The sequence below is a fragment of the Laccaria bicolor genome, genomic scaffold, assembly GCF_000143565.1.
Source record: "Laccaria bicolor S238N-H82 LACBIscaffold_2 genomic scaffold, whole genome shotgun sequence".
Classification (NCBI taxonomy): Eukaryota; Fungi; Basidiomycota; class Agaricomycetes; order Agaricales; family Hydnangiaceae; genus Laccaria; species Laccaria bicolor.
In genome coordinates this window covers 1,663,953-1,688,806 of record NW_001889873.1, presented here as the reverse complement: position 1 = coordinate 1,688,806, position 24,854 = coordinate 1,663,953, and the positions used below count along the sequence as shown (strand labels likewise).

The window sequence follows — 24,854 nt, the reverse complement described above, 5'->3', positions numbered from 1 at the left end:
TTGCATTTGCTTACATGTTGAGCCATTGTGGTGTCTTCCCATGCAGCTTTGCATTTTAATGCTGCAGGATCATGTCTACCATGTACATGAGGATGCATTTGATGTCAATGGTGTTATGCACCAGGGGATGGGTGGCAACTTTGTATAGGTAGTGGAAGCATTCATTCCAGTGTTCATTGTAGATGAGACATCTGCCACCAACCACAAATCACTACTTGACTTCTGGTCCATTGGTCTAATGAACATTTCCTGAAAGGAAATATAGCAATAAAAATAGAAGACAAATCAGAAACAAATGGGGGGCAATGTGCACTATTGATGACAATGTTACATAGCATATTTTCAACTGAGGTTATTTGCACTTTTTGAGTTAAAAATAGCAATAAGAAATTGAGGGAATGTTACTGCTTGTGCAATATTGGGGAGCATGGTCAGAGTCCAGGAGAACTTTCCATATGTAGTAATCTACTTGAAATTAACTATAAAAGACTGGAAAAATTTAGAGAAAAATGGAGGATAATACTGGTTGTTGCTTTCAATGTATATGTAGGTACTCTCTGTAGGTAAATGGAAATATACACTTTATCCAATGTAAAATAGCAATACTATATATATATAGTTAATGGGTATAAATCTGATGGGCTTTCAGGAGGTGGTCACATGACTAGTTTCCTGAATAATCAAAAATGTGAATGTTGTGGTGCTGCATTGTAGCTTCCTGAATATAAAAAGGACTCGTATCTGCCATGCTTGCAATGGCCCTCTTGCACAAGTGCAAATAACAAACTTCGCGGGGGTAGGCATAGCGGCAGGGGCCTTGCGAGGTCTCCCACGTTTACGTGGGGTTGTTGGCACCTCTACAATCTCCGGCTCACTCATTCTAAACAGAAAGCGAAGTTAGATAAGGCAAATGTTGGAAGAAAAGAGCGAACTACTTGATATGAGGAATATCCGACCAATACCTGTAAATGAAGGTCGATCCAAAGGAAAGGCCGGCTGTCTGGATTCCCCATACAGGCCTAAGTTCATTATTTTAGGAACATGGCAGAAAGAGCGAATGAAAAGAATAACACAGACCTGAGTGATGATAACGAAAGTTCATGGCGATACCAAAGAAGCAGAAAGTGAAGTTGATGGTTGAGATGCACGATGGGGAAAAAAACGCTAAGTCCTACGCCAGACAAATTCACTCATTGACTATTTTCTATTATTTGGAGCAAAAGCAATTTATCAAGGGACATTTGTTCAACACTGCGGCAGTGACGATGTTCGATGGAATACTAAACATCTACCCTGATCCCAGTTCCAGATAACAACCCTGCAAACGGGTAACTGACAGAATATGCATATACCAATATACGCCACAAATGTATACTAGCGGCATCAGATGTTCCCCAAACCAGTTAGGGTTTTCAGAAACCATTGTATATAGAACTGCATGGCCAAATAAGGTAGGCATACAGCATTAGGACAGCACAGGTAAAAGCCCAGTTTTTCATGAAGTTATCACACAAGCTAACTAATGACCAGGAATGTTTTCATTTTCAAACAGGGTTCAACAACAATGGAGAGGAACAAACAATCTATGGGTTGATAATTTCTGAAACCCTCTAGTCAGTATTATATTGAGCTAAACAACGCCACAGGGATTAAAAATGTATTGGAAAATTTTCTAGCCAAGTAATCCGACACTATCGCACTATATATTGTCAGGGCTCATCAACTTCTGCAGATCTGTTGGTAAGTCTACCAAAAACTCCAACAATCTATGGGTTGGTAATTTCTGAAACCCTCTAGTCATTATTATATTGAGCTAAACAACGCCACAGGGATTCAAAATGCATCGGAAAAATTTCTAGCCAAGTAATCCGACGCTATCGCACCATATATTGTCAGGGCTCATCAACTTCTGCAGATCTGTCAGTAAGTCCACCAAAAACTCCAAGAGAATCGAACCCACCCCACCTTCTGTGGTTGGAACACTTTACAGGTCACTGTTCACTACAATGGATTCATTTTACAACAAGATAGAAGCACGTAAGTACCCTCTTAAAGTGGATGTGTAGAGTCACTAATTTTATATACCAGGTGATCTGCTTGAGGCCGTCATAGATGCAAGGACGACGAAGGGTGCAAAGGTTGTACAACTGGCATACTTTAATATGGTGAGCAGTGGTATAGCATTATAGATTAACAGATACTCACACCCCCATAACAGGTCAATGGAATGTCAGATTTCTGCTCGGTAGCGGAGGTGGACAAACCAAGATGTTGGAAGCTTACAAAGACCAACATTGAGGACAACAGCCAAGAAGAAGTTGTACTACGCATACAGGGTATTGTTTGCAATGCAAGTCTTCCACCTGTGAAACGACCATTTAAAATGTAAGCATTTCCTTAATTCTGATGTGTAAACAAGCTAAAGCCTTATAATACAGAGAGCCAAAGCAGCGAAGATATATGAAGCAATCATTAGCTTTGACGGGACTCGGGGGAACCAAATTTTCCACCGTGATTGAAAACATTTACGACGTACAACACATTTTACGAGTCCTCTGAGTTTACGAAGAGACTCGTTTATTACCCTGTATCTCAAGGATTTTTTCAGCGTTCTAACGCAGAATTTAGCCTTTCTCCCACGAAAATTGATGGCTTCCCACGGTCTGGGATTTTGAAGACTTTGTCCAGGGTTTGTAGTCTTCTGTTAGCGTTTTTTGTAGTCAACACTACAATGTATTACTGACCGTGTGAACTGTCTGGTGATGGCGCGGATTCTTGCTCAAAATGGTCATCACCGGTTAAAGGCACATTATATAGCCGACACAAGTCATATCGTTTTGAATGGGCATCTATATCAACATCAACAAGGACGGTGATGGTCCTCATTACCCATGACTGATTCTTCCTTCATTATATATACTAAATGCTTTTGTAATCATTTCATCTGGCACCCATGGGATATGAACTTTGACCCACCGACCAAATACGCAACAATGCGACCTGTGGGCCGATCAAGTTGACAAGGCATTTTGCGTGTTCCTATGTCAAGTGTGTTATGGGTGGTATCAGATGTGAGCATGAATGTGATATCCAAAGAACCCCAAGAAGAAGGTAAACGAATGACGGTACATTGCCAAAACCTTGCAGAAGGTTTCAGCGGTTCCTATTGTCACATATTGTTGTTTGGCAATGACATTGATCACAAATATTTATAGTTGTACATCAGATTTTTTAAATGCCTCTCGTGCCTTGAAATGACGCACATTCACTTCCGATCAATGTGATCGGGAAGTGAATGTACATCATTGTTTGTGCCTTTCCTTGCTTCTTGTGCCTTCTGATGACGCACATTCACTTCCCATCAACGTGATCGGGAAGTGAATGTGCGTCATCGTTTTGGGTGGTGGGGTATATGCCATCAAAGCTTGGGGAAATTTCTCCAATTACAGATGCCACGTGTGAGCTTGATTCCAATGTTATTGATGCTTGTTTATCAGCAGCATGCAAGGTTTGAAATCACGCAAATTGGCTGCAGGCTGTTCATCAAAACATGGATCATCATATCAACAATGCACTGCGTAAGTTATTATCGCCCTATTTCAGTCCAGATGCATCCTGCTCAACTTCTCCCTGGTGTTATGCACCTCATCCTCTTCGTATCCAATCTTCCGCTTTAGAGACTGGCTGGCTCGACGCGGTTCAGCGCCTCGGCTCATGCGACGCGCAATACTTGCGTTCTGTTTCTCATAAGTGTTGTTTTGCATAGGATAATCTGGGGAGGCAGGCTTACTCGTAGTGGACTGCAATCTAATAGAGTGATGGCTCGAAGCACCACCAGTACCTTGTATTTTTTCTGCTTAAGCGGTATGGCAACAAATGATACCTGCGCTTCCACAATGTCTCCTGTTCGTATCTTCGTTGGGTTGATTTTGTAGTATCTGCAATCTATTGGTTGAATGTATAATTGTTTTATAACTCTATTACTTACCGTATAACACTATCGGATCCTTGTTGCGCTTCATAGTATTCAACCTTGTTTTCTTGGAGGTGAACGAATTCGTTGGACAATGCATCGGTAAGTATATTGTCGGGGTCGATTTCAGTGCCGAAGGAAATAGGAGTGTCACCGTTTATGTCACGCCGGTCAGTGAAATAGCGGTTGCCCATATCCAACGCTTCAAATGTTTCGTAGTAACTGGGAACCCACTCTTCCATGGTGTTGTGGGGTAGCGATCTCTCAAAAACATGCTGTATGTCATAAATGTTTTCAATCATGGCAGAAAATTTCATCGCCCCAAGTCCTGTCAAGGCTAACGATTGCTTGATATATCTTCGCTGCTTTGGCTCACTATGTTATGAGGCTTAAACTTGTTTGGGCATCTGAGCTTAGGATATGCTTACATTTTAAACGGCTGTTTGACCGGTGGGAGGCTTGAACCACAAATGATACCCTGAATGCGCAGTACGACTTCTTCTCGGTTGTTGTCATCGATGTTGGTCTTTGTGAGCTTCAAGCATCTTGGTCTTTCTACCTCTTCTACCGAGCAGAACTCTGACATTCCATTCTCCTGTTATTTCAGTACATCTTGAGTCATCTATAATGCTATATTATTGCTCACCGTATTGAAATATGCCAGTTGTACAACTCCTGGGCCCTTGGTTGTTCTAGCATCGATGACAGCCTCAAGTAGATCACCTGTTATATAAAATTAGCGATTCTACATGTCCAGTTTAGGAGGGTACTTGCGTGCTTCTATCTTGTTGTAAAATGAATCCATCATGGTGAACGATGCAATGCAACTTGTAAAGCGCTTCGGCTACTGAAGTTGGGGTGAGTACAATCCTCTCCGACAATTTCGGCAAACTTACCGACAGATCTGTAGTAGTCGATGAGCTCTGACAGTGCAATGCAATAGAGGGTGCGATAGTGTCGGATTTTCTGGCTATAATATTTTCCGGCATTTTTTTGAATTTCCCTGTGGCGTTGTTTTATTTGTCGATCTTTCCTCACAGCCATCATTTGAACCCTGTTGGAACATGGAGACGCTGTCGCTGTCAGAACATGAAGATGCTGCCCCAGAGTAGGTAATTAGCTTGGACCACATTATTATGGAATATAGCACTTTTACCTGATAAATTATGCAGCATATACCTACCTTCTTCACACTCCTCCGGTTCTATATCTGTTAGTTGAAGTTGGTTTGAAACCCTTAACTAGTCCTAGGAATGTCTAATGCGGCTGCCCTTGTGGCGTCAGTTTCCTTGAAGCAGGGTTGTCCTTCAGAATTGACATCAGGGCGTTTGGTATGTTGAATCCAAGTTGAGCATCGTTGCCCCGGTGGCGTTATTTTGCTTCTCGATCTTTCCTCACAGCTGTCATTGAACCCTGTTGGAACATGGAGACGCTGTCCCTGTCAGAACATGAAGATGCTGCCCCAGGATAGGTAATTAGCTTGGACCACATTATTATGGAATACTGCACTTTTACCTGATAAATTATGCAGCGTATACCTACCTTCTTCACACTCCTCTGGTTCCATATCTGTTATGTAGTTGAAGTTGGTTCGAAACCCTTAACTAGTCTTAGGAACGTCTAATGCAGCTACCCTTGTGGCATCAGTTTCCTTTAAGCAGGGTTGTCCTTCTCAATTGACATCAGGGTGTTTGGTATGTTGAATCCAAGTTGAGCATTGTCGCCACGGCGGCATTGAAAAAAAAAATCCCTTGATAGATTGCTTCTGCACCAAATATTAGGAAATAGCGAGTAAAATTGTTCAGTCGGGGAAGGACAGACTGACCGTTCTTTTCTGCCGTCGTTCATATCAACTATCAAAGTTCACGTTCTACTTTGTCGCTTCACCATGAGCCTTCGTTATCAACAGTCAGGTTTGCATTCCATTTCGAATTTCTTCCATATTTTTGATGTGATGCACTTAGGACTGTACACGGAGACCAGACTGCCAGCTGTCCCTTTGAATCGACCATCCTTCAGAGGTATTGGTTGAACTTTTTGTCGAATCGGGTATTGGACTCACATAGGATTATCTCCCCAGAACTTGAATCACAGACGTCCTCTCCAACCATCTCCTCGCCTTCTGTATCTGATCATGGTTCACCAACCGTGTTGGGTATGTCGATTTGCCCCTTCATCAACCATTAGATGTTGAATTCTTGTTATCACATAGCGTCCATGCCCTTGTTCCGAGATGGGCCTGCCCTTTGTACACTTTTCAGCAATGCAGTCGCGAGAGGCCGAGAGTCGCATTCTTCATCTGAAGCAATGATAACGGATCCAAAGTTGGGTCTCTGGCAAATCACGTCTGAGAAACTCCTAGAGATCGGTCAGATGGAACCCGAGCGCTTCCATGAAATCCAGTCTCATGTCCGTGAGTTGGCAGATGTTTATCGTTTGAAAACTAGTATGTTGCACTTGTCATTGTGGCTTGTTATTGTTCTGACCGATCATAGTTCCCCAAAATGCGGCTTATGAGTATCCCACGAACATTCCTCTTCATCTGCCGCAAGATATCCAGAAGATTATTTATGACAACTTGGCCCTTCCTGCATTGCTCCGGTTGTCGAAGTGCTGCCGTTATTTCTGTCATGCAGTCAATGCATATACTATGGCACGAATTGAGCGCATTCTGACCTCATTTTCCATCAATCCGCACAAGCTTCTGGAAGGCATGGAAGTTTCAGGTGCATTCATTGGAGGGTCTGTCGCCCTTCTTGCCGTGCTTGCCAATGTCGATGGTTTTGCTCCATACGATCTCGACCTTTATGTACCTGAAGCTCATGCAGATACCTTCACCCGGCGTATTTTATCAGGTTTCAAATCTGTTGGTGGTCACTCGCCAGTCTACCATCTGAATCCCGCTATCGCTCACGTTGAATGGTACACCTCCAATTTCCATCCCCTCATTCGTGTCAATGTCATCGCAACCAAGTCCGCATCCCCCTTGGAGGCTCTATTCCATTCTGGCACATCCATTACTATGAACGCTATAACTGGCCGAGGAATTTTCACAGCATACGCTGATCTGACACCCAGGAGAATCAGCTTGCTACCATCTGGTTTATCCCTACCCACCACCAAAATCTATAATGCTGTTAGAAGCAGATCAGTTTTGCCTCACAGTGAGGCATATACCATCCTTGCTAACTTCGGTATTTCGGTACCAGTTCCAGCATTGCCTCGGGAGTTGTTGGAGCTTCTTGTCAAAAAGTATAAGGCGAGAGTCGGTGTTACCTTTGTTCGGGAGTTAACGTCCATCAAGGACCACATCTGTGGCGAGGATCGGTCTTGCAGCTTTACCCTGCGAACTTCTGCTGATCCCAGATGCGCCTTCTTTCTGTTCAGACCATTTTCGCCCCTTCCTACTTTGTCACCAACCATGACCGTCACTCCCGTCATGCCTGAAGTGGCAGAAAATCCAATCCGCTGGAGTGTCGTTACCCCAATGCTCATTTCATGGTGTCTTGGTGGTTGTAAATGTGCTGGTAATGGCATTAGGCTCCCGAGGGTGGTGTCCAGTGTTCCCACCAATTATGTATCATAGATGGCATGCTCTTCTTTGTTTATGAGTATTTTAATTGAATGGGCTTGTGCAAAGTTAACAAAGTTGTGTTCATAACGAAATGCTGCGAGCGCTATCATCGCAGGCACTTGTGGGGTACAAATGGGGTGCAATTCATCTGCTACCCTTGTTTTTTTTACACCCCTTTTGATGTCTGAAACCGTTTTAGGCTCAATCAACTGCAGATTCTACACTTCCCTCAGGAATTCTCTCATTGCAGGGTCTAACACCTCTAGCATTTTCAACGAAATACAGGGTTTCCAGGTCCAACCTCCTTGATTCCCCTCTCCGTTTCAGTTCTATCGTTTTTGTGTAAATTAAATTTTGTGTCCTATAAAAAAAGGATTGTTTCTCACTTCTGCTTTTCAATCTTCGCTTCGACAAAAATCATGGTTTCCACTCGTCGCAAGAAGGCTGCAATTTCTGCTGAGTTTATCGAAGACTCAGATGAGTCCGACGGGAACGAGACTTATCAGGAGGAAGAGTACGTTTCTTCACACTTTTCTTGTTTGCAGTCACTTACCCACCGAACTCTATTCAAGTTCATCGGATGAGTGTGGTGGAGAGGATGATGATGATGAGGAGGAGGAGGAGGAGAAGGCAGAGTCAGTCGCTCTTTTCTTCCAACATTTGCCTTATCTAACTTCGCTTTCTGTTTAGAATGAGTGAGCTGGAGATTGTAGAGGTGCCAACAACCCCACGTAAATGTGGGAGACCTCGCAAGGCCCCTGCCGCTATGCCTACCCCCGCAAAGTTTGTTATTTGCATCTATATTATCAAAAATCTAACTGTTGTGCACAGAGGGAAAAAGCGACCCATTGACGAGGTCGCGGCTTCTGATTCGGATGGACCTTTCATGCAAGGTATGTTAGTATGACATTATCTCCTTATATTTATGGCTCACCTCAAAATCTCCAGTCCCATTCACGACAGTCCAAAGAAGCCCCGTGTAGCTCCCTCTGCGACTAAGAAGCCTCCCACCATGCCATTGAAAGCAACCCCAGCGAAGGCGGCAACTAAGGCAGCTTCTCCCACTAAGCTCAAGACCACTCCAGCGGTGAATAACAAGTCAACCTCTCCCAGCAAGGCGGCTTCAGCTAAGAAGAGTAAAGTGTATGTCAACCTTTGCCCGCTCGATCTCCTATATAGAATTGTTGATTGTATCATTACTCTAGCGCTGCCATCAACGAAGATGATGACGAACTAGAACAGGAATCTGTGGACAGCGACGATCCAAGGTATTTTTGTATATTCATTCCAAGGCTATCTTATGGAAACATATGTTATGGGGTTTAGTGAACTTGGAAACGAATCGCCCACAGGAAAAAAGTATGTCACCTTTCCTTTTTTCTTTAATTTGAACGCCAATTAAACCCTTCACTTTAGAAATAAGACCCGGCAACTTGTCTTTGATTCCTCAGTGTACGCTTGACTTATTTCATGAAGTAGAAGGTGATCGTCTCCAATTTTGTTCCAGGTTGAAGGCGAAAGGGAGCGTCCAAGCATACAAGAAGAAGAAAGGTGCTCAAGATGTTTTCCATAACGATGCCACAATGTCCGACGATGAGATCACGTTTGTGCTCTGTTTGAGTTTATTCTCTCTCATCCATGTTGACCCAATATCAGTGAAAAAAAGGTTGTTTTTTTAGAAGATGTTGACCGCGATCCGCCCGCTAGGCAATTATTTCAACTTCTTTTACTTGAATTTACTCTGATTCTCAACCCTAGTTATCCCAAGCTGTCGAAGTGTCACGTATCTGCTCCAGATCTTGTTGACCCTCTTCTTGAAAGTTCCTACAAGAAGCTGACCAAGTTGCCTGGGCAAGTCAATTGGCATTGACGTGTCGTCATACATCTTACTTTGAATCTAGCAGCCTGAAGTTTATCTCCTGGAAAGGAGATGCCGACAAAGAAGATGAGGATGGAAATGGGATGATACTCTTCTCAAGTATTAAAACCGTCCATCCCGACATTGATTTGAAGTATATCCTCTTTTCTTTTTTCATAAACGGTATACTTATACTTAGTTTTGCAGGTATGTCAAAGGGCTGGTGACCTTTGAGAAAGACTATAGTCTGAACGTTATCAACCTTTCTCGTATCGATCCATCGCTTCTTGTCAGTAAGAAGACACCTGGTCAAACAAAAGGGGGGCCTATGGTGTTTATACGAGATCGCAAGACCCCTGCCTTGTGCGTAACGCTTGGAATCATTGCCGACGACCAGACAGCTTCACCTCGTCAACGTTACGGTGGAGATAAAGAGGTCAAGTTCATTACCGCAAAGCTTATCGCATATGAGTATGAGAGAATGGTCGCCGTCCTTTGCATGATTCATGGAAAAGAGTCTGTTAGGGTACAGCTTGCCGATAGCACCCTAACCTTTGCCACACGTTCTGCAGGTAAGTATTTTTTGACTTTCTTGTATGCGTTACTTCTTATCATTTCTACCAGAGGTGAACTCTGGTTCTTCTCCTGTCAAAGGATTTGCAACTGTTCGCAGCCGTGCAACTATGACCAACAATACTCCAGATCGTAAGTACCGCTACTCATCGTTAGGCCCGCGTGACTCGGGTAAGAAAATCGCTCCAATCTTTTAGTTTCCACTGATAACTGATGGCTTATAGTCCCCATTTTGGATGCTCAAACCAAACACATAAAAATGCCCTCTGGCCTGGGTTCGGTTGAAAAAGACCTCCCATTGTTTGGTCGTCAAGTCCCCACTGGTTCCATTGCACTCATTGGATATACGGTTGGGTCATATAACTCTAAGGCAAATCCTAAAGACGTATCTCTATCCATGAACGTGCTATGGGTTGCCGTACTGGCAGCTAGTGAAGACACTTCGCAAGTCTCACATCATCTTTCTGTTATATTCGTCCTCATCATTGCATTTCAGGTAGCCCTACACTTCTCAGTCTCTTTTATGATGATCCGGTCTTTAGGATGATGGAAGCCATGGAGTAATTTTGGTTTTTTTGACTTATGCGATATTCAACTATGGCCTGTTTACGTCCCCCCTCCCATATACAACTTTATCGCACGCTCTGGTACTCAACTACCATATATATTCCTATACCTTCTCTTATGTTCTGCCAACAATTGACTCAATAAATGGTCGCTGTTCAATTGTATTCAACATCACTCTCCTTGTTTGCCAAAACTTGGCAGAGTTGAAGCTTATGTCCATTCCATCGGCTCAGCCTAGTGAGTTAACAAATCATTATCTTCCCCAAGTCAGACGCCGTGATGAACTTTGTTTGATTTGTTAACCGCTCAACACTTGCTTGAAAAACAGGTGTTGGACTAGTTGTTTTTGTTATATACATAGAAGTAAAACTGTTTGATAATCTATATTCCATTTTGTCTACGCTGCCGTGGTAAAATGCGGCCTCGTTTGCACAAACCATGCTCAAGCGATATTACATTGAATCCAATCAGGGACTTTTCTTCGTCATCCAGCTCTTCCGCCAGATATTGACTCAACTCCTGGAATGAATGGCATGTTACTTCTAGAGTCACGATTTTTCCTTGCAAACCAAGTTCAACAAGACCATTTCTGGCACCTTTGTTAAGCTCATGAACCAGTTCACCCCAGATTGATGGTGTTGGCATAGGGAAAAATTGACATTTTGCTTCTATAAAGTCTCCAAGGACCAGAAGCGCACACAGTAGACCTATATTGGGAAATCGCTTTTTTCCCAACCGATTGTTTCCAACCAACCAATCAAACATCTCCTTTGCATTATGGTTGGCCTTGATGAATGTTTCCCAGCCCTGTGATTCCTCCCAATAACTTTTAGCCACTTCAGTTGACCGGGCAGCTTGACTGGGACCATATGCCGACTTGTTTACAAAGTATCGTTCCTTGGTGGCTGGTTTTGATAAGTCTGATCCTTTTGCCTTTCTTCTGCTTGTTTGGTAGAATGCATGCCATTCATCAAGGGAGTTAAACCATACAAGATCATCTTTTGCAAATGGCGATCCATAAAATACCCCTCTAAACATCAATGCATTGAAGAGACCAACCCTTGTGCAAAGACGATCTGCGTTCCCATATATCACCAGAGAAGCTTTGATGGCAGTGGGGGCTTTCTGTCTGAAGGGTAGTAGACGATCAGGGGACCTTGCAACTCGGCGTAATATTGGATCGGGAGAATTCACATGCATGGAAAATCCATCTCTGACAAGTGGAATGAGATGCCGTAGATAATCTAGGTAAACCTTCATTTGTTTGATCCGAATTTCAGATGGAGATGTCGTCAGTGGGCTCATTACTGCATTGGTTGTAACGTGTAGGACATCTCCCATTTGGTTGTGTATCTGTATATTTGTGGTCAGTCACATCAATTTATGATCATATTCTTTACTCACTTGTGGTTGAGTCAGTGGTGTTATTTTATTCTTCCCTTCATTAGCAAAGAAATTTTCCATCTGGCTGGTCAAGGCCTCTAATGCTTTATACTCGTTTGAGTGTGGGTCGACAAATGGATGGATGTAATAACGTTCTTTGAATTGTTTGAGGGGATCGCCTGAAATATGTCGCCCTTCGGTTTTGTTGAGAATAACATTGAATGGGTCACGAAATGCAGACCACACAATATCCAAAAGAAGAACCGATATTTGAGTACGTGAGACTATTGTCTCCAAGAATTCACATTGAATCTGCGCTCTTTTGTCATTGGGGTAGTTGAGCCATGCTCTAATGACATCATATGCAATATCTTGAGTCCTCTCCGCAACTACTGTGGCATTGTAGCTGAATCCAGGCTTTTTGAATTTTGTAGAATGTTCCGGGAGTCCAGATATAAAATCAGAAGATTTCAAAGTAATCCGTGTTCCTGCGCGGTCTTTGGTGTTCAGCAGGTTCTCAATTTTCAGGATCAATTTGTTGATCCAAGTGTCCTTTACTTGTCCTGACTGTGCACTATCGATTGCCTTCTTAACCCATTGGTGCAAGCTTAAAACTGTCCACATAGCAAGAGCACGGGAAATACGTATTTCAAGATGATGGCCATCAATTATTTCAATGACTTGGTTGACATTGCGCCACATTTGAGGAATTGAAATCACCGCTTCAATAGAGTGCGGGTGTTTGAGAATCCTCATTAAATTCTCATCAAGGGCCATGGTCGATTTGCTGTAAGCAATTGCCTGCAATGGCTTGTCATATCTAGGCTTTCCAAACTGAAAATCTCGAAACGCCTTTGATATCTCTGACAGGTTAAGATGTCCAAAGAAATCGCCGAGGTGATCATCTGTACGGGTATGTAGTTAGCTGGAATTCTAACACTTCCCCAAAATAACTCACGGTACAAGAAGTCATCATCCTCCTGATCTTCATAGTCATCAGAGTCCGAGTTTATTTCAGCCAAACAATCCTCATCATCTTTATCCAATGGGTTTGGTACATAATCTTTGTCCAAGAAGTCATTTTCATCATCACCGTCAATAGATCCATCGTTGGATTCCTCAGCTGGCGGCGAAGGTTCTCTTTGATCAAATCTATTTGCTCGAGTTCTTCCAACTTTGCACACAGCTTCTCCATTGTAATCATCTTTGTATGTGGCATCTCCATCATCACTGGACGAATGTGGTAAACGATTGTTGATAGCTCCATCATCATATTCCTCAATTGGTGATAAAGGTGCGCCTTGCTCAAATTCATAATCCTGGTTTGTTCCTTCTTCATCATCATCAGATGAATGAGGAGAATGGAAGTCTGCTTGGCTTTCTTCTTCTTCATCTCCACCTTCTGACGATGATTGTGATTGTCCTCTCTTTTTGTATTTTGAAAAGTCATAGTCATCGAAAGAATCATCGGAATCAAATGGATTCCGATGATTATGTAGGTCTGGCTCCCCATCGTCATAAATAACATCGTGCATATCCACGTCATCATTTATATGGTCAATATTTATTTGACATGCTTCTTCGATATCTTCATCGCTGCATTCCATGGCACTGAAAGCTGGTGTTTCAGTTGATGATTTACACTCAAACACTTTAAATCATAGATTATTATATATTATATATTAATTATTTTAATTGCATACCATGATTGTGGTTTTGTTGTCTCTCGAAAATATCTCCCATTGAATTGTACTTGAAAGTATCAAGCCAGGGTGGTTTTACAATGACAACTTCCATCAAGTTGGGTCTAGCAGTTGGTTGCCTTGCCAGTACGATGGCTTGGCTAGATTGGGAACCTAGATATTGAGGTCATGATCATCCTTTGATGTTTAATTAAAGTATTCTCACCCTGTCCTGTTGGTTCCATTCTGCTTCCATACATCGACAATGCTTCATAACTGTTGAGCAAATAGGCCAAATCAACTTTGCCTTCAAAGTTCATCAGGAGTGGGAAATAACTGATAATTTTAAAATATATTCACGTCTCTTGGGTTTATTGGCATTACTGCCAGACTCTATTCTTAGTCGTTTATTGGCTTTACATATAGAGATTAAATGAGAATACCAATATATCTATATATGAAAAGTCGTACCTTTTGTTACTCCTTTACCCTTTCCTCGTAACGGCTTTCCCGGGCCTCTATAAAACTGGTTTCGAAGAGCGTCAAAAGCCGTGAGACCATCCTCATCCAACTCAAATAACATATATTGAGATGGAATAAATCTGCTTTGATCTTCAAGATGGTCAAACCATCTGTTCCATCTTCCATGTCTCTTGTGTTCCACTTGTTCATCAAGAATCTGACTGTTCAATGCGGAAATTTCTGTTATAGGTTGCAGTGATGATGTGGATGGTTCGCAAGGTAGTGTAGTTGATTGTTCAGTTTGTTCACCATTTGGATCGGCCTCAGTGCTGAGGGGTGTATCATCATAGACACGTGATGGCACATCTACACCCCATGTTGATGAATCTTCACAAGGCGTATCAACGACAATCCCATCCTCCGCACCCACCCAAGGGCCTAAGGAATACCGCTTCCCATCGTTATCAATGAATGAGAATGCACTTAAAAATGTTGTGGAGTCTATGCGAGCTCCAAGCGTTCGAGAAAGTTGACCGAGCAGAAAAGCGCAAAGCTGTAGTAGCGAGCGCACGAAAAAACGGAAAAGAGATTTTCTTTCCATTATGACGATACCATCAGATGCCCAATTTGCATAGTTCGAGGTAGGTGGCCGCTGTGGATTCCTTTGAAAAATTTATTATTAATGTGTCTCTCATAGTAATAAAAATCCTTACATTTGTGAAGTGATCTCCGGCCCAAGCATCAACAGACCATCTTGCTGAGCTCGTCCAGGTAATGACGCAAGAGGATATACATATGCACCCGCAGCAGATATCATAGCTTTTGGTGGATAACAGACTGTCATGCAGCGGATTGCATGATATGCAGGTTCTATGCCCTGAGGTGCAATTGGCGGTGTTCCACCATGTTTCCGTAAACCAGAGAAGCACATCACAAATAGTGACTCCAACACAAAATAGCACCCCAACCCTAGAAGATGAAACCGTCCGGGTTCATATCCTTCTGGCAACCGTGAATTTGCCACCATGCATGTGCATGAGCCTCCAGAATCACACTTATCAGTATGTCCTATTCCAAAACCACCCATCCCAGGTAACCCTTCATCTGTGTCATGATAAGTTGATTAGTTATCATTGGTTTTATGAAAAAGTTTTGACCTGCCTTCGCATTCTTCTTGCCTAACCGCAGGAGCCAAATTAATTTGATGAGCGGGTGTTATAATATTTTCATCAGAGCCCACCCGAGGCATATTCGTAACCTCGGCATTCAAGGTGACCGCCTCAATATATTTTTTTGGCGCAAACATCTTCAAGGATTCCATAGCGACTTGCCCGTGTATCTTGTATAAACTTAACGAAAAAGAACAACATATAACCAAATAGTCACTCACTTTGACAGATCGCTTCCGACCAATGAGGTCATCGCTCCATTCAGATTCCTCCTCATCTGTGTAAATTTTCCCTTGCGCCGTTGGACCTACTAAGCCCCTGCTATGTTGATGGGTACACGTTGTCGAGTAGCAACGAGTTCCCTTAACACCCTTGACGCCAGTGCGTTCAATTGCTGCGCCTCCAACGTACTCGCCTTTGTCATTTTTGGTTGGTGGATTTCGTGTCATTTCTTCTGGTTTCCCAAGTATAATCTGTTGTACAGCATATAATTCTTCAACATATGATGGATTTAGAAGACGTTTGCTAACAAAACATTATCATGAGCTTTATTTATCACGTTGACAATAATACAATTTCAACTTACCCCGCAAAACCCCAGCAATTGACAACATCATACTCCGGCATCTGAAGGCCGGTGTTGGGATGCCGTGGGCAGTTTAGAGCCCGAGCGTAGATCACCGTTCCATCCCCCAAATGAAGGAGACCTGTGATATTCGGTATCAAATTTTAACATGAATATATTATACGAAATAAACTTGGAGGTAACTTGCCATGCTCATCCATGTAAGCATCTGGGCCCAAAGGAATACCTAAAGTATCCTCCCAGTCCGCCAATTTTTTCAACGCAGCAGGGTCTGTATCTATCACGTAAACTAATATACGCTTGACCGCCTGCGTATTGTGCACAAGCGGATGCGAAGAGACTTCATAGAGATAAGGAAAGCGATCATCACGGCGTTTGTCATAGACAAGACGGCCGTTATCTACAACAAAACGTTTATCCTTGGGACCATCGGCCCGCATGTATTCCGTTTTGTCCGGCGGATAGAGCTTCGGCATCTAATTTGGATATTTAGTTGACAGCACACATAAGACATGACCCACTCACAATGAAAGGAAAGGTAACGTCACAATGTCCAGGTGGGAGGAAAGGAAGAAAGGGCCGGGGAAAAAAAAAGATGCCATCTGATGCGAAGGGTCTGCCCTAAAGATCTCACAAACAACTGTAAAGGCAAATTTCCAAGGCGAGGAAAGTCCGAGATCCCATCAGAGATTCGTTGCTTCGAGTGCCTTTGGATGACGCACATTCGTTTCCCATCAAAGCGATCGGGAAACGATTGTGCGTCATCGTCGTGCCTTTTCCATGCTTCTTCGTGCCTTCAATGACGCACATTCGTTTCCCGATCGCATTGATGGGAAACGAATGTGTGTCATTCCAAGGCACGAGAATATATCAACGTGGTCGAGGCCCTGAAGTCAACAACGTCGTCAGAGCGCATTCTTCAATGGGTGAGTGCTTTCTACTATCAGCAAAACGTTCGATTGAACTTTGGGCAACTTTCGCAACTTTGCAAAGTTGTAAAGTTGCGAAAGTTGCCGGAGTTCGACAACTTTGGAAAGTAAGGTACAAGAACTTTCAAAGTTGCTGAACCACTTTCCAAAGTTGAAAAACATCTTTCGGCAGCACTTTGGTATCCATCTTTCACTTTGGTAGTACAACTTTGATTCACTTATTTGTAAACTTTCGGTACTTCAGTGGGGCATAAAATAAAATTGTATTCAATCCGAATCAGATACAAATGAATACTCGGGGATACTATCCTCTACAAGGTCTGAACTGGCGAATGACGATGCTGATTGGGATCGTTTCCGCTTGCGGCTGTTGCTGAGAAACGCCGTGGCAGCTGCAAAAATCTCCGCCCAGTGCTTGTCCGTGAGGTCCTTGGCCAATTTGAGGAACCGCGAGGCGCGGGGGTCGATCTTCATGAATGTCTTCCCGGAGGGACCAGTCCCTTTTGTCTCCTTCACCGTGCGGTCTCCGTAGTTGTCGGATGAGAAGTAACCGGCACTTGCTGTGCCACTGCTGTCGCGTGTCCCCGTTTGCCAGGACCTAAGTACATGTTCAACCTGAGAGAAAAGATGTCAGTGTTGGCGCGGTAGGCTGATGATGTTGTACTTACGGCTTGTAAGGAGAGAATTATGGCACCGACAGGTTTGTTGTCCTCGTTGAGCTGAGATTGTATGTCGTCGCCGTACTCAATAAAATGGGCGTGCGCGAGGGTGTACATGATCAACGGGTTTTGAAACATACCCTTCAAAATCGTGTAAGTAGATAGGAGGTAAAATGGCATGGACAAGTGTACCTTTTTCCGAATTTTCCCTTCTTCATCTTCCTCCCATTCCCGCCACCAGAACGCAAAGTGCGGGGGGTCACCTTTGGTTGTGAGGTATGCCTTGATAAGCTCCGCAATCTCCTCGGGAGTGTCGAGGTCATCGGCATACTGTTTCTTGAAAAGGTCGAATGCCTCGCCGGCCGACGTTGCGAATCCGTTACGCCAGTTGCTGAGGCGAGACGAAATCTATAGGACAACAGGTTGAGTTGAAAACATATCAAAAGGAAAATACTCGCCAGGCCACACCACGCATCGCCTTCCTTGACCACATGCTCACCTTCTCCAAAAACGTCGTCGACGATCTTCTGAACCTGGTCGTGGTCAAGCCCGGCCCAAGGAGTGATGGTCCCCGCCTTCAGCCTTGCAAGAGGGACGACGTGCTCTGTGAACTTCTTGTCCGTGCCAGCTGGAAGGTGTTGTAGCGTCCATCGAGCGTGACCTCCCCGAGCCTGCTTCTTGGTTGTAGGTTGGGAGGTGGTGATGGAGCTGATATTCACCATGTTAGGCTGTGGACTCATCGTAGTTAAAACCCATATACTAATAGATGAATAGAACATACCAATTTTTTCTTACCAACTTTCTTGGGTGCACTACGGTCATTTGCGATCGCCTTTCGTTCCACGTCGTCGCCTTCGCCATCACTCGCTATACCCCCCTGCCTGACCATGGAATCGTTATCGATGTCGTTAGTCGAAGCGGCCGTTGAAGAAACCGGTTTGCGGCGTGATTCCCAGTCGGCGGCGATACCTGCGATATCTTTTTTCGCCTTCTTCTTTGGTGGTGCGCTGGGTACGTGTTTAGTGAGAGCGCTCTGACTAACGTGACCACTCACCGGCTACTAGCTTCCTTCTCTTGAGGGACTGAGCTGGAGGTGTTTGTAGAGGGTGTTCCCGCGATCACATTGGTCTTGTGTGCTGCTTTGATATCGTTGCGTCCAGGTTTGTACTTGCCTTTCTTTGCCTTTGCCTTTGTTGATTCGTTGTTTGTTGACTCGTTCCCACTGCCCCCTTCAGACTCAACGTCGCCCTCAAGATCATCTTCCTCTTCGCTATCAGGGTGCTATACTGCTGCATAACTACTGCTTATTGATAATGAAGATTTCTGAAGTAATTGGTGTCAAGTAGAGCCCAAGAACGCAGAATTTGAGCATGAACTTACTTGTCAACCTAACTGTTTGGTATGAGACCTTATTTCCTCACGAAAACCAAACGCCGAGTTTGAACGGTTATGCGCCACGTTTCGTAAGCCGGGAAGGTAATTCCTGGAGCAATTTCGGTCAGGTAGAGCACAAGAACATGAAATTCAAGTAAGAACTTACCAGTCAGCTTACTTTTTTGGTATTGGACCGTATTCTCCACAAAAACGAGTGCTGAATTTGAACGGTTAAACGCAACGTTTCGTAAACTGGGGAGATAGTTCCTGGAGAAATTTCGGTCAGGTAGAGCCCAAAAGAGTAAGATATGAGTAAGAACTTAGTCGTTATCCTCAATTTCTTGTGGTTGACCTTATGTATCCACAGAACCAAACACCGAGTTCGAACAGTTGGACGCCATGTTTCGTAAACTTGGGAGGTCGTTCCTAAAGCAATTCCGGTCAGGTAGAGCCCAAGAACATAAGATTTGAGTAAGAACTTGCTTTTAAGCCTGAATTTCTGGTGATGGACCTTGGTTATCCACAGAACCACAGAACCAAACGCTGAGTTCGAACGGTTGGACGCCATGTTTCGTAAACTCCGGAGGTCGTTTCTGAAGTAATTACCGTTAAGTACAGCCCGGGAACGTTAAAATTGAGAAAGAACCTACTTGTTAGTCTTAATTTCTGGTAATGGACTTTATCCCCCCCCACAAAACCAGCCGCAGAATTTGAACAACTGGGCGCCATGTTTCGTAAAGTTGGGAGGTCGTTCCTGGAGTAATTCTCGTCAGATAGAGCCTAAGAACGTAAAATACGAGTGGGAACTTACGTGTCAACCTTGATTTCTGTTTATGGGCCTTATTCCCCCCCCACAAAATCGAGCACTGTATTCGAACGCTTAGGCGTCATGTTTCGTAAGCTCGGGTGGTCGTTCCTGGAGTAATTCTCGTTAGATAGAGCCCAAGAACGTAAAAACCGATCAAGAACTTACCTGTTGGTCTCATTTTCTGGTAAAAGACTTGATTTCTCTGCAAAACCGAACACCGACTTTGAACGGTTGGGCGCGATGTTTCGCAAACTCGGAAGGTTGTTCCTGAAGTAATTCCCGTTAAATAGAGCCCAAGAACATAAAATACGAGTAAGAACTCACTTGTTGAGCTCAATTTCTGCTCATAGACTCGATTTTCCTGCAGAACTGAAATTTGAACGGATGGGCGGTCCATTTCGTAAACTTGGGAGGCGCTTCCTGTAATAGTCAGCGTCAAATCAAGCCCAAGAACATGAAATTCGAGCCAGAACTTACCGAGTAAATCCATTTTTGGTATGGTCTTCTGGAGGGAGGACTTGCCAAACCTTGTTGATGCCGGAGATAGTTGGTGGACGTGGAGATAAGATGACGGGGCACGTTCTGCCTCCTTAGATACCACAGCCTAAGATGAGAAGAGGGATGGGGTCATCAGTCAAGGGATCGGGGCAAGTGGCCGAGGCAAGAACTTGTTTGGAACTTGTAAGCTGAGCCTCACCCTTTCTTGGCGGGATCTGGTCACAGATCGGTCACACTGATGGGACTGTCTTTTTCGTCGGTCGCAGCTCTACTTCGTGCCTTCAATGACGCACATTCGTTTCCCGATCGCATTGATGGGAAACGAATGTGCGTCATTCCAAGGCACGAGAATATATCAACGTGGTCGAGGCCCTGAAGTCAACAACGTCGTCAACGCCATCAAGTCAACGGCGTCAACGTCCTCACTCAACGGCGTCAACGTCCTCAGTCAACAGCGTCAACGTCCTCACTCAACGGCGTCAATTGTCCTCAACGCTTTCAAGTCAATGCGTCGTCAACGTCCTCAACGCAGTCGACGTCGTCAATGCAACGTCATCAACACCATCAATGCAACGTCGTCAACGCCGTCAATGCAACATCGTCGACGTCGTCAATGCAACGTTGTCAACCAACAGTCAACGTCGTCGATGTCACCATCTACCTCGTCTCTCACCACGGGCTTGGCAAGCCTTACCCCTGGGAGGTCTAATGCGATGCACACACAAACGCGCCCAGCAGCGAGCAGTTTCTGCCACGTAAGTAGCACGATATCTTTTACCCAAGTCTTCGGCTAACAAAATGTCATAGATTTTGTCCAACTACTCAATGACGAACAAGGCAAAAGTAATGCATACAAAGGTTGAGTGTCAGATTGGCACTTTCATGCAGGAGTAAGTATCATATTCTCTTTTTGCACAACTTCTCAGGTAAAACTAACCCTTTCAAAGTACTCAGCACGCAAAGTGGAACGCATACGCTGGTTCTGCGGATGAAAATACGTCGTCTCAACGCTGGAAATGAGTAACGGCGACGTTTCGAAGTTCTGGGGGGGGCATTAACGGAGCCAGGACATGCTAAGTGATAAGGTACGTCAGTTTGAGTCTGCAGGTCATCCTCCTAATTACGGCTCAGTATCATACCGCCTCCACAGACGCTCAGCTCATCCTCAGCGCCATTGACCAACTCCTATCACTCAACGGCTGGGTGGCCGCTCTATGTCCAACACTCACACGTCCCTTTGGCCAGAACAAACGCGAAGGCGCCTACGATGACCGCGAAAATCTCTATTACATCGCCATCGTCATACGCTCAGCCGACCACTTCCTCATCGACCAGCTCGCCGTTATCGGGGAAATGGCAAAAAGACTCGAACCGACAACCTCTTCGTCTCCATGCCCGACTACGACTCCAACGATTCGATGGAAACCCTCAGACCTGTGCGATTTAACATGCATATACACAGATGGCGAACGCGTGACATCGGAGGTGATCAATTCAGACAATCAAAATCTTCCTCCAAGCCAGACGCCGTACCTCCCACAACAAGCAAGGTGCCATCCGCTACGGACAGCACCTCCCATTCCAAGTATTCTGCTGCGAGTTCGGAACACACGTGTATTACAAAGGCGTCAGCTACCGCTCATGGACGGATTACCGGAACCTCTCAAGATCAGAGAATGTAGGCAATCGGGATCCACACCGTGATTCTTAGCTCAGATCACATTCTCAATGACGCCGCCATTGATGCCATGTACGTCCCCCTCCCCTTCCCATTCTTCCATGCTCATCACCTTTGCAGAGACTACAAAGCAGATATGCCTGTTTCCCCCTCCGCAAAGCAGACAATTCATTGGCCTTCGTCGGCTTCCTCTTCGTCAAGAAGGTTCCTTCATTCCGTTTCGACATGGGGTTCTTTTTCCACGTGACAACGGCCGCTCAATACTCTGCTGCCATGCCACGTAGCCCCACCAACCCTTCTACGAGCCACGGCTGGTCGCATTAGTCACGACACGCCGTTCACCTTTCAACGACGTCCCCAACATGTTTGGCGGACGTCGATACGCCGTGTCGGGCTTTCGGAAGTTGAGTTGAAGGCAATAACGTGGCAAGGTAAGCCCATGAGTACTCGCGCAACAACAAAATTAACGACTTACTTTGAAGATCAACAGTATCTGCGATGAACCTGCGTTGAAGGCGGCTAGGGTGCAGTTGGTGATGTGGCGAAGAAGGCTTGGAAATGTTTGGAAGGCGGCAATGATGTAAGTAATCACATCAGCTCTCAAAGCAATGTAGAACTTACTTGTATCCGAAAGCTACCGCATCTGGCCAAATCAACGACATCTCAAACGCATTTGGCGGACGTTAATATGTCGTGGCGAGCCTTGGAGAGGTGGAAGAGAAGTGGTGAGGCGAGGAAGCGATCGAACGAAGAAGGTATGTCGACCCCTTTGCCAAATCTTCAAAAAATGACGGCGCATAGTCGTTCCAGCCCGCAACGTCGACCGAAAATGAGAAACGAGCCCTGGGGGGGACTATGTCGTGCCCAGATAACGATTAGTGGACGTCGATATGTTGCGTCGATGCAAGGCAGGGCTGTGATGACTTTAAATGAGGGTAAGTACCTCTTCCTGCCTAGTATCCTGAAACACATAACAAATCTTTTCATTCTTTTCTTTTGCAGGTTCTCAACCCCAATGAATGGCATCCGACATCTGTGCACAACCCACGCTTACAGAGGGCATTTAGCGGACGACGATACATCGTCTCGACGCCATGGCGAGGTGGAAGGCTTCTGGAAGCCTGAGGGTGACATTTGGCGGATTTGCGGAAGACGATACATCGTCTTTGGGTGTCTTGGGGCCAGGAGTGGTGCAGTGCGTTGGTTGACGTTGTCAACTCATCAACATTGTCAAAGTCGTCAACGTTGTCAACGTTGTCAATGCTGTCAACGTTGTCAATGCCATCAATGCTGCCATCAACCTCGTCTCTCACCACAGGCTTGGCAAGCTTTACCCCTGGGAGGTGCGTGTATTCTTGTTTTATCGATTGAACTTACCTACTCACTGATTAGTTTGAATAGATGTGCAGAATCTGCACTTGCAGTTCTCCCCCAATGGCCTCACAGCCCTCATCGCCCCCGCATACTGCGCTGGAGTAAATCCAGTATTTTACAGCCAGCCCCGACATCGTCAACACCGCCATCAACGTCGTCGACAACGCCGCTACATGTTGACAACGTCAACAATGTCATCCTAACCCCACTTGCTTCGTCTGCCGCGGGCGTTGGCTGGTCTCCACACCCTCAGCTTTGTTTAACCCAACTAACTCATCGCCATGGGACGTCGTTTAGACACCAAACGACGTTCCAAACTCCCCTGCTTTGTCTGCCCCACCCCATCGCCGTGGCACGTCGTTTTCACGCCGAACGATGTTCCAAACCCACCTGCTTCGTCAACGTCGTCGCCGTCCCCAGCCCCGACGTCATCAACGCCACTACATGTTGACGACATCAACAACGTCGTGAATGCTGCCATCAACATCGTCGTCAACGCCGCTACATGTTGACGACGTCAACAACGTCATCCAAACCCCACTTGCTTTGTCTGCCGCAGGCGTTGGCTGGTCTCCACCCCATCAGCTTTGTTTAACCCAACTCATCGCCGTGGAACGTCGTTTACACACCAAACGACGTTCCAAACTCCCCTGCTTTGTTTCCCACCCACCCCATCGCCGTGGCACGTTCACAACATGGCCCCTTCTCCGTGTTTCTTCCTGGTTATCTTATTACAGAGCACCTACCATATCGTACTTTTTTGTAAAGTTGAACTTTATTATGTAATTATCGTAGATAAGTCAAATGCCACTCGCAATTGAACCTGGGCTCGCAAACTCACCACGGAACGACTGCTTCGTTGATCCTCTGTACAAACCTTCAAGCCCAGTGTGATAGAGTCTTGGTCATACCAAACCTATCTTCTGTCAAGGTCTTTGCATCATTGGATAATATATTTCGACGGTCACAACGAGACGGCTGCTTTGACTCCAATTGATTTTTGAGATCTCTCCGATCCAAGCGTCAACTTGACTGGCGTGATAGCGTCTTGGTTATACCAAACCTATCTTCTGTCCTGGTTCTTGCATTCAGATTAGCACGATAGCATCTTGGTTATACCAAACCTGTTGTGGGTTCAATATTTGCTTTCTCAAACGCAATAAGGTCTCGATTATTACGAACTTATCATCAACGGACTCCATTGAGGTCAGAAAATCTAGTTGCTAAACGCTACATGGACAATCCATCTCTGTAAGCGTTGCGATTTTCGCGTATTTCACCGTACTCAATTCATCGTGCACTTTAGCGTTACGCCTTGGGACATGGCTGCTCCCAGTGCACCCCGGCGTGAGCCTTATTTTCCAGAGTTGCACAGCACCACGGCTGAAAATGAAAATGCGTGCGTATTTGTTAACAATTGCACTCCATCTTTACTAACTAGTATCAAGGCCCCTTGATCGCTCTCGTGGACGACTTCAACGAATTCAAGACCGTTGATCTTCGAAGCCCGGAAAGTCCCACTGTACACTTCCATGAAAATCTGTCTGCCATGATCCACGTACCTCATTGGTGGACACAGGTGTTTGGGTGGATGGCATTCATACCTAAATGTGCTCACCTTGAAGGTGCTTTACTTGGCATTCTTGCTCACATACCCAGTGATTTCGATCAAGTCGATGGCAAGTACCAGTTGCCTGCCCACGTTAT

At 44.9% G+C, this 24,854-nt stretch overlaps 10 protein-coding genes across 10 annotated transcripts; 7 read left to right on the top strand and 3 right to left on the bottom strand.

Annotated features, from left to right (window-relative positions):
* Positions 1-1,100: 1,100 nt before the first annotated feature.
* LACBIDRAFT_321922 (uncharacterized protein) lies at positions 1,101-2,389 on the top strand (the record flags this gene model as incomplete). The annotated part of the gene is made up of 8 exons (XM_001875224.1): positions 1,101-1,267; positions 1,433-1,451; positions 1,677-1,740; positions 1,830-1,863; positions 1,897-1,923; positions 1,991-2,037; positions 2,089-2,165; positions 2,219-2,389. The coding sequence occupies 8 exons, from the start codon at positions 1,101-1,103 to the stop codon at positions 2,387-2,389; spliced, it is 606 nt and encodes a 201-aa protein (XP_001875259.1).
* A 1,210-nt stretch (positions 2,390-3,599) lies between these two features.
* LACBIDRAFT_321921 (uncharacterized protein) lies at positions 3,600-5,017 on the bottom strand (the record flags this gene model as incomplete). Its single annotated transcript, XM_001874641.1, has 7 exons — positions 3,600-3,800; positions 3,842-3,938; positions 3,989-4,248; positions 4,350-4,380; positions 4,402-4,568; positions 4,620-4,696; positions 4,870-5,017. 7 exons carry the CDS (start codon positions 5,015-5,017, stop codon positions 3,600-3,602), a joined length of 981 nt encoding a protein of 326 aa, XP_001874676.1.
* Positions 5,018-5,226: 209 nt separating this feature from the next.
* On the top strand, positions 5,227-7,559 carry LACBIDRAFT_321920 (uncharacterized protein; the record flags this gene model as incomplete). Its single annotated transcript, XM_001875223.1, has 6 exons — positions 5,227-5,252; positions 5,285-5,304; positions 5,582-5,667; positions 5,993-6,128; positions 6,186-6,386; positions 6,469-7,559. 6 exons carry the CDS (start codon positions 5,227-5,229, stop codon positions 7,557-7,559), a joined length of 1,560 nt encoding a protein of 519 aa, XP_001875258.1.
* Positions 7,560-7,966: 407 nt separating this feature from the next.
* On the top strand, positions 7,967-10,525 carry LACBIDRAFT_321919 (uncharacterized protein; the record flags this gene model as incomplete). The annotated part of the gene is made up of 11 exons (XM_001875222.1): positions 7,967-8,061; positions 8,093-8,182; positions 8,238-8,444; positions 8,496-8,690; positions 8,753-8,815; positions 8,964-8,999; positions 9,055-9,213; positions 9,452-9,559; positions 9,613-9,977; positions 10,030-10,110; positions 10,203-10,525. 11 exons carry the CDS (start codon positions 7,967-7,969, stop codon positions 10,523-10,525), a joined length of 1,722 nt encoding a protein of 573 aa, XP_001875257.1.
* A 6,498-nt stretch (positions 10,526-17,023) lies between these two features.
* Positions 17,024-19,357, bottom strand: LACBIDRAFT_321917 (uncharacterized protein; the record flags this gene model as incomplete). The annotated part of the gene is made up of 6 exons (XM_001874640.1): positions 17,024-17,371; positions 17,425-17,823; positions 17,949-18,143; positions 18,197-18,422; positions 18,470-18,696; positions 18,968-19,357. 6 exons carry the CDS (start codon positions 19,355-19,357, stop codon positions 17,024-17,026), a joined length of 1,785 nt encoding a protein of 594 aa, XP_001874675.1.
* A 319-nt stretch (positions 19,358-19,676) lies between these two features.
* LACBIDRAFT_305592 (uncharacterized protein) lies at positions 19,677-20,087 on the bottom strand (the record flags this gene model as incomplete). The annotated part of the gene is made up of 4 exons (XM_001874639.1): positions 19,677-19,705; positions 19,763-19,864; positions 19,922-20,017; positions 20,075-20,087. The coding sequence occupies 4 exons, from the start codon at positions 20,085-20,087 to the stop codon at positions 19,677-19,679; spliced, it is 240 nt and encodes a 79-aa protein (XP_001874674.1).
* A 292-nt stretch (positions 20,088-20,379) lies between these two features.
* LACBIDRAFT_305591 (uncharacterized protein) lies at positions 20,380-21,115 on the top strand (the record flags this gene model as incomplete). The annotated part of the gene is made up of 3 exons (XM_001875221.1): positions 20,380-20,850; positions 20,903-20,985; positions 21,043-21,115. 3 exons carry the CDS (start codon positions 20,380-20,382, stop codon positions 21,113-21,115), a joined length of 627 nt encoding a protein of 208 aa, XP_001875256.1.
* A 1,194-nt stretch (positions 21,116-22,309) lies between these two features.
* Positions 22,310-22,652, top strand: LACBIDRAFT_305589 (uncharacterized protein; the record flags this gene model as incomplete). Its single annotated transcript, XM_001875220.1, has 3 exons — positions 22,310-22,353; positions 22,408-22,528; positions 22,584-22,652. The coding sequence occupies 3 exons, from the start codon at positions 22,310-22,312 to the stop codon at positions 22,650-22,652; spliced, it is 234 nt and encodes a 77-aa protein (XP_001875255.1).
* A 381-nt stretch (positions 22,653-23,033) lies between these two features.
* LACBIDRAFT_305588 (uncharacterized protein) lies at positions 23,034-23,598 on the top strand (the record flags this gene model as incomplete). The annotated part of the gene is made up of 2 exons (XM_001875219.1): positions 23,034-23,116; positions 23,175-23,598. The coding sequence occupies 2 exons, from the start codon at positions 23,034-23,036 to the stop codon at positions 23,596-23,598; spliced, it is 507 nt and encodes a 168-aa protein (XP_001875254.1).
* A 783-nt stretch (positions 23,599-24,381) lies between these two features.
* LACBIDRAFT_305587 (uncharacterized protein) lies at positions 24,382-24,644 on the top strand (the record flags this gene model as incomplete). Its single annotated transcript, XM_001875218.1, has 3 exons — positions 24,382-24,398; positions 24,454-24,546; positions 24,596-24,644. The coding sequence occupies 3 exons, from the start codon at positions 24,382-24,384 to the stop codon at positions 24,642-24,644; spliced, it is 159 nt and encodes a 52-aa protein (XP_001875253.1).
* Positions 24,645-24,854: the final 210 nt, after the last annotated feature.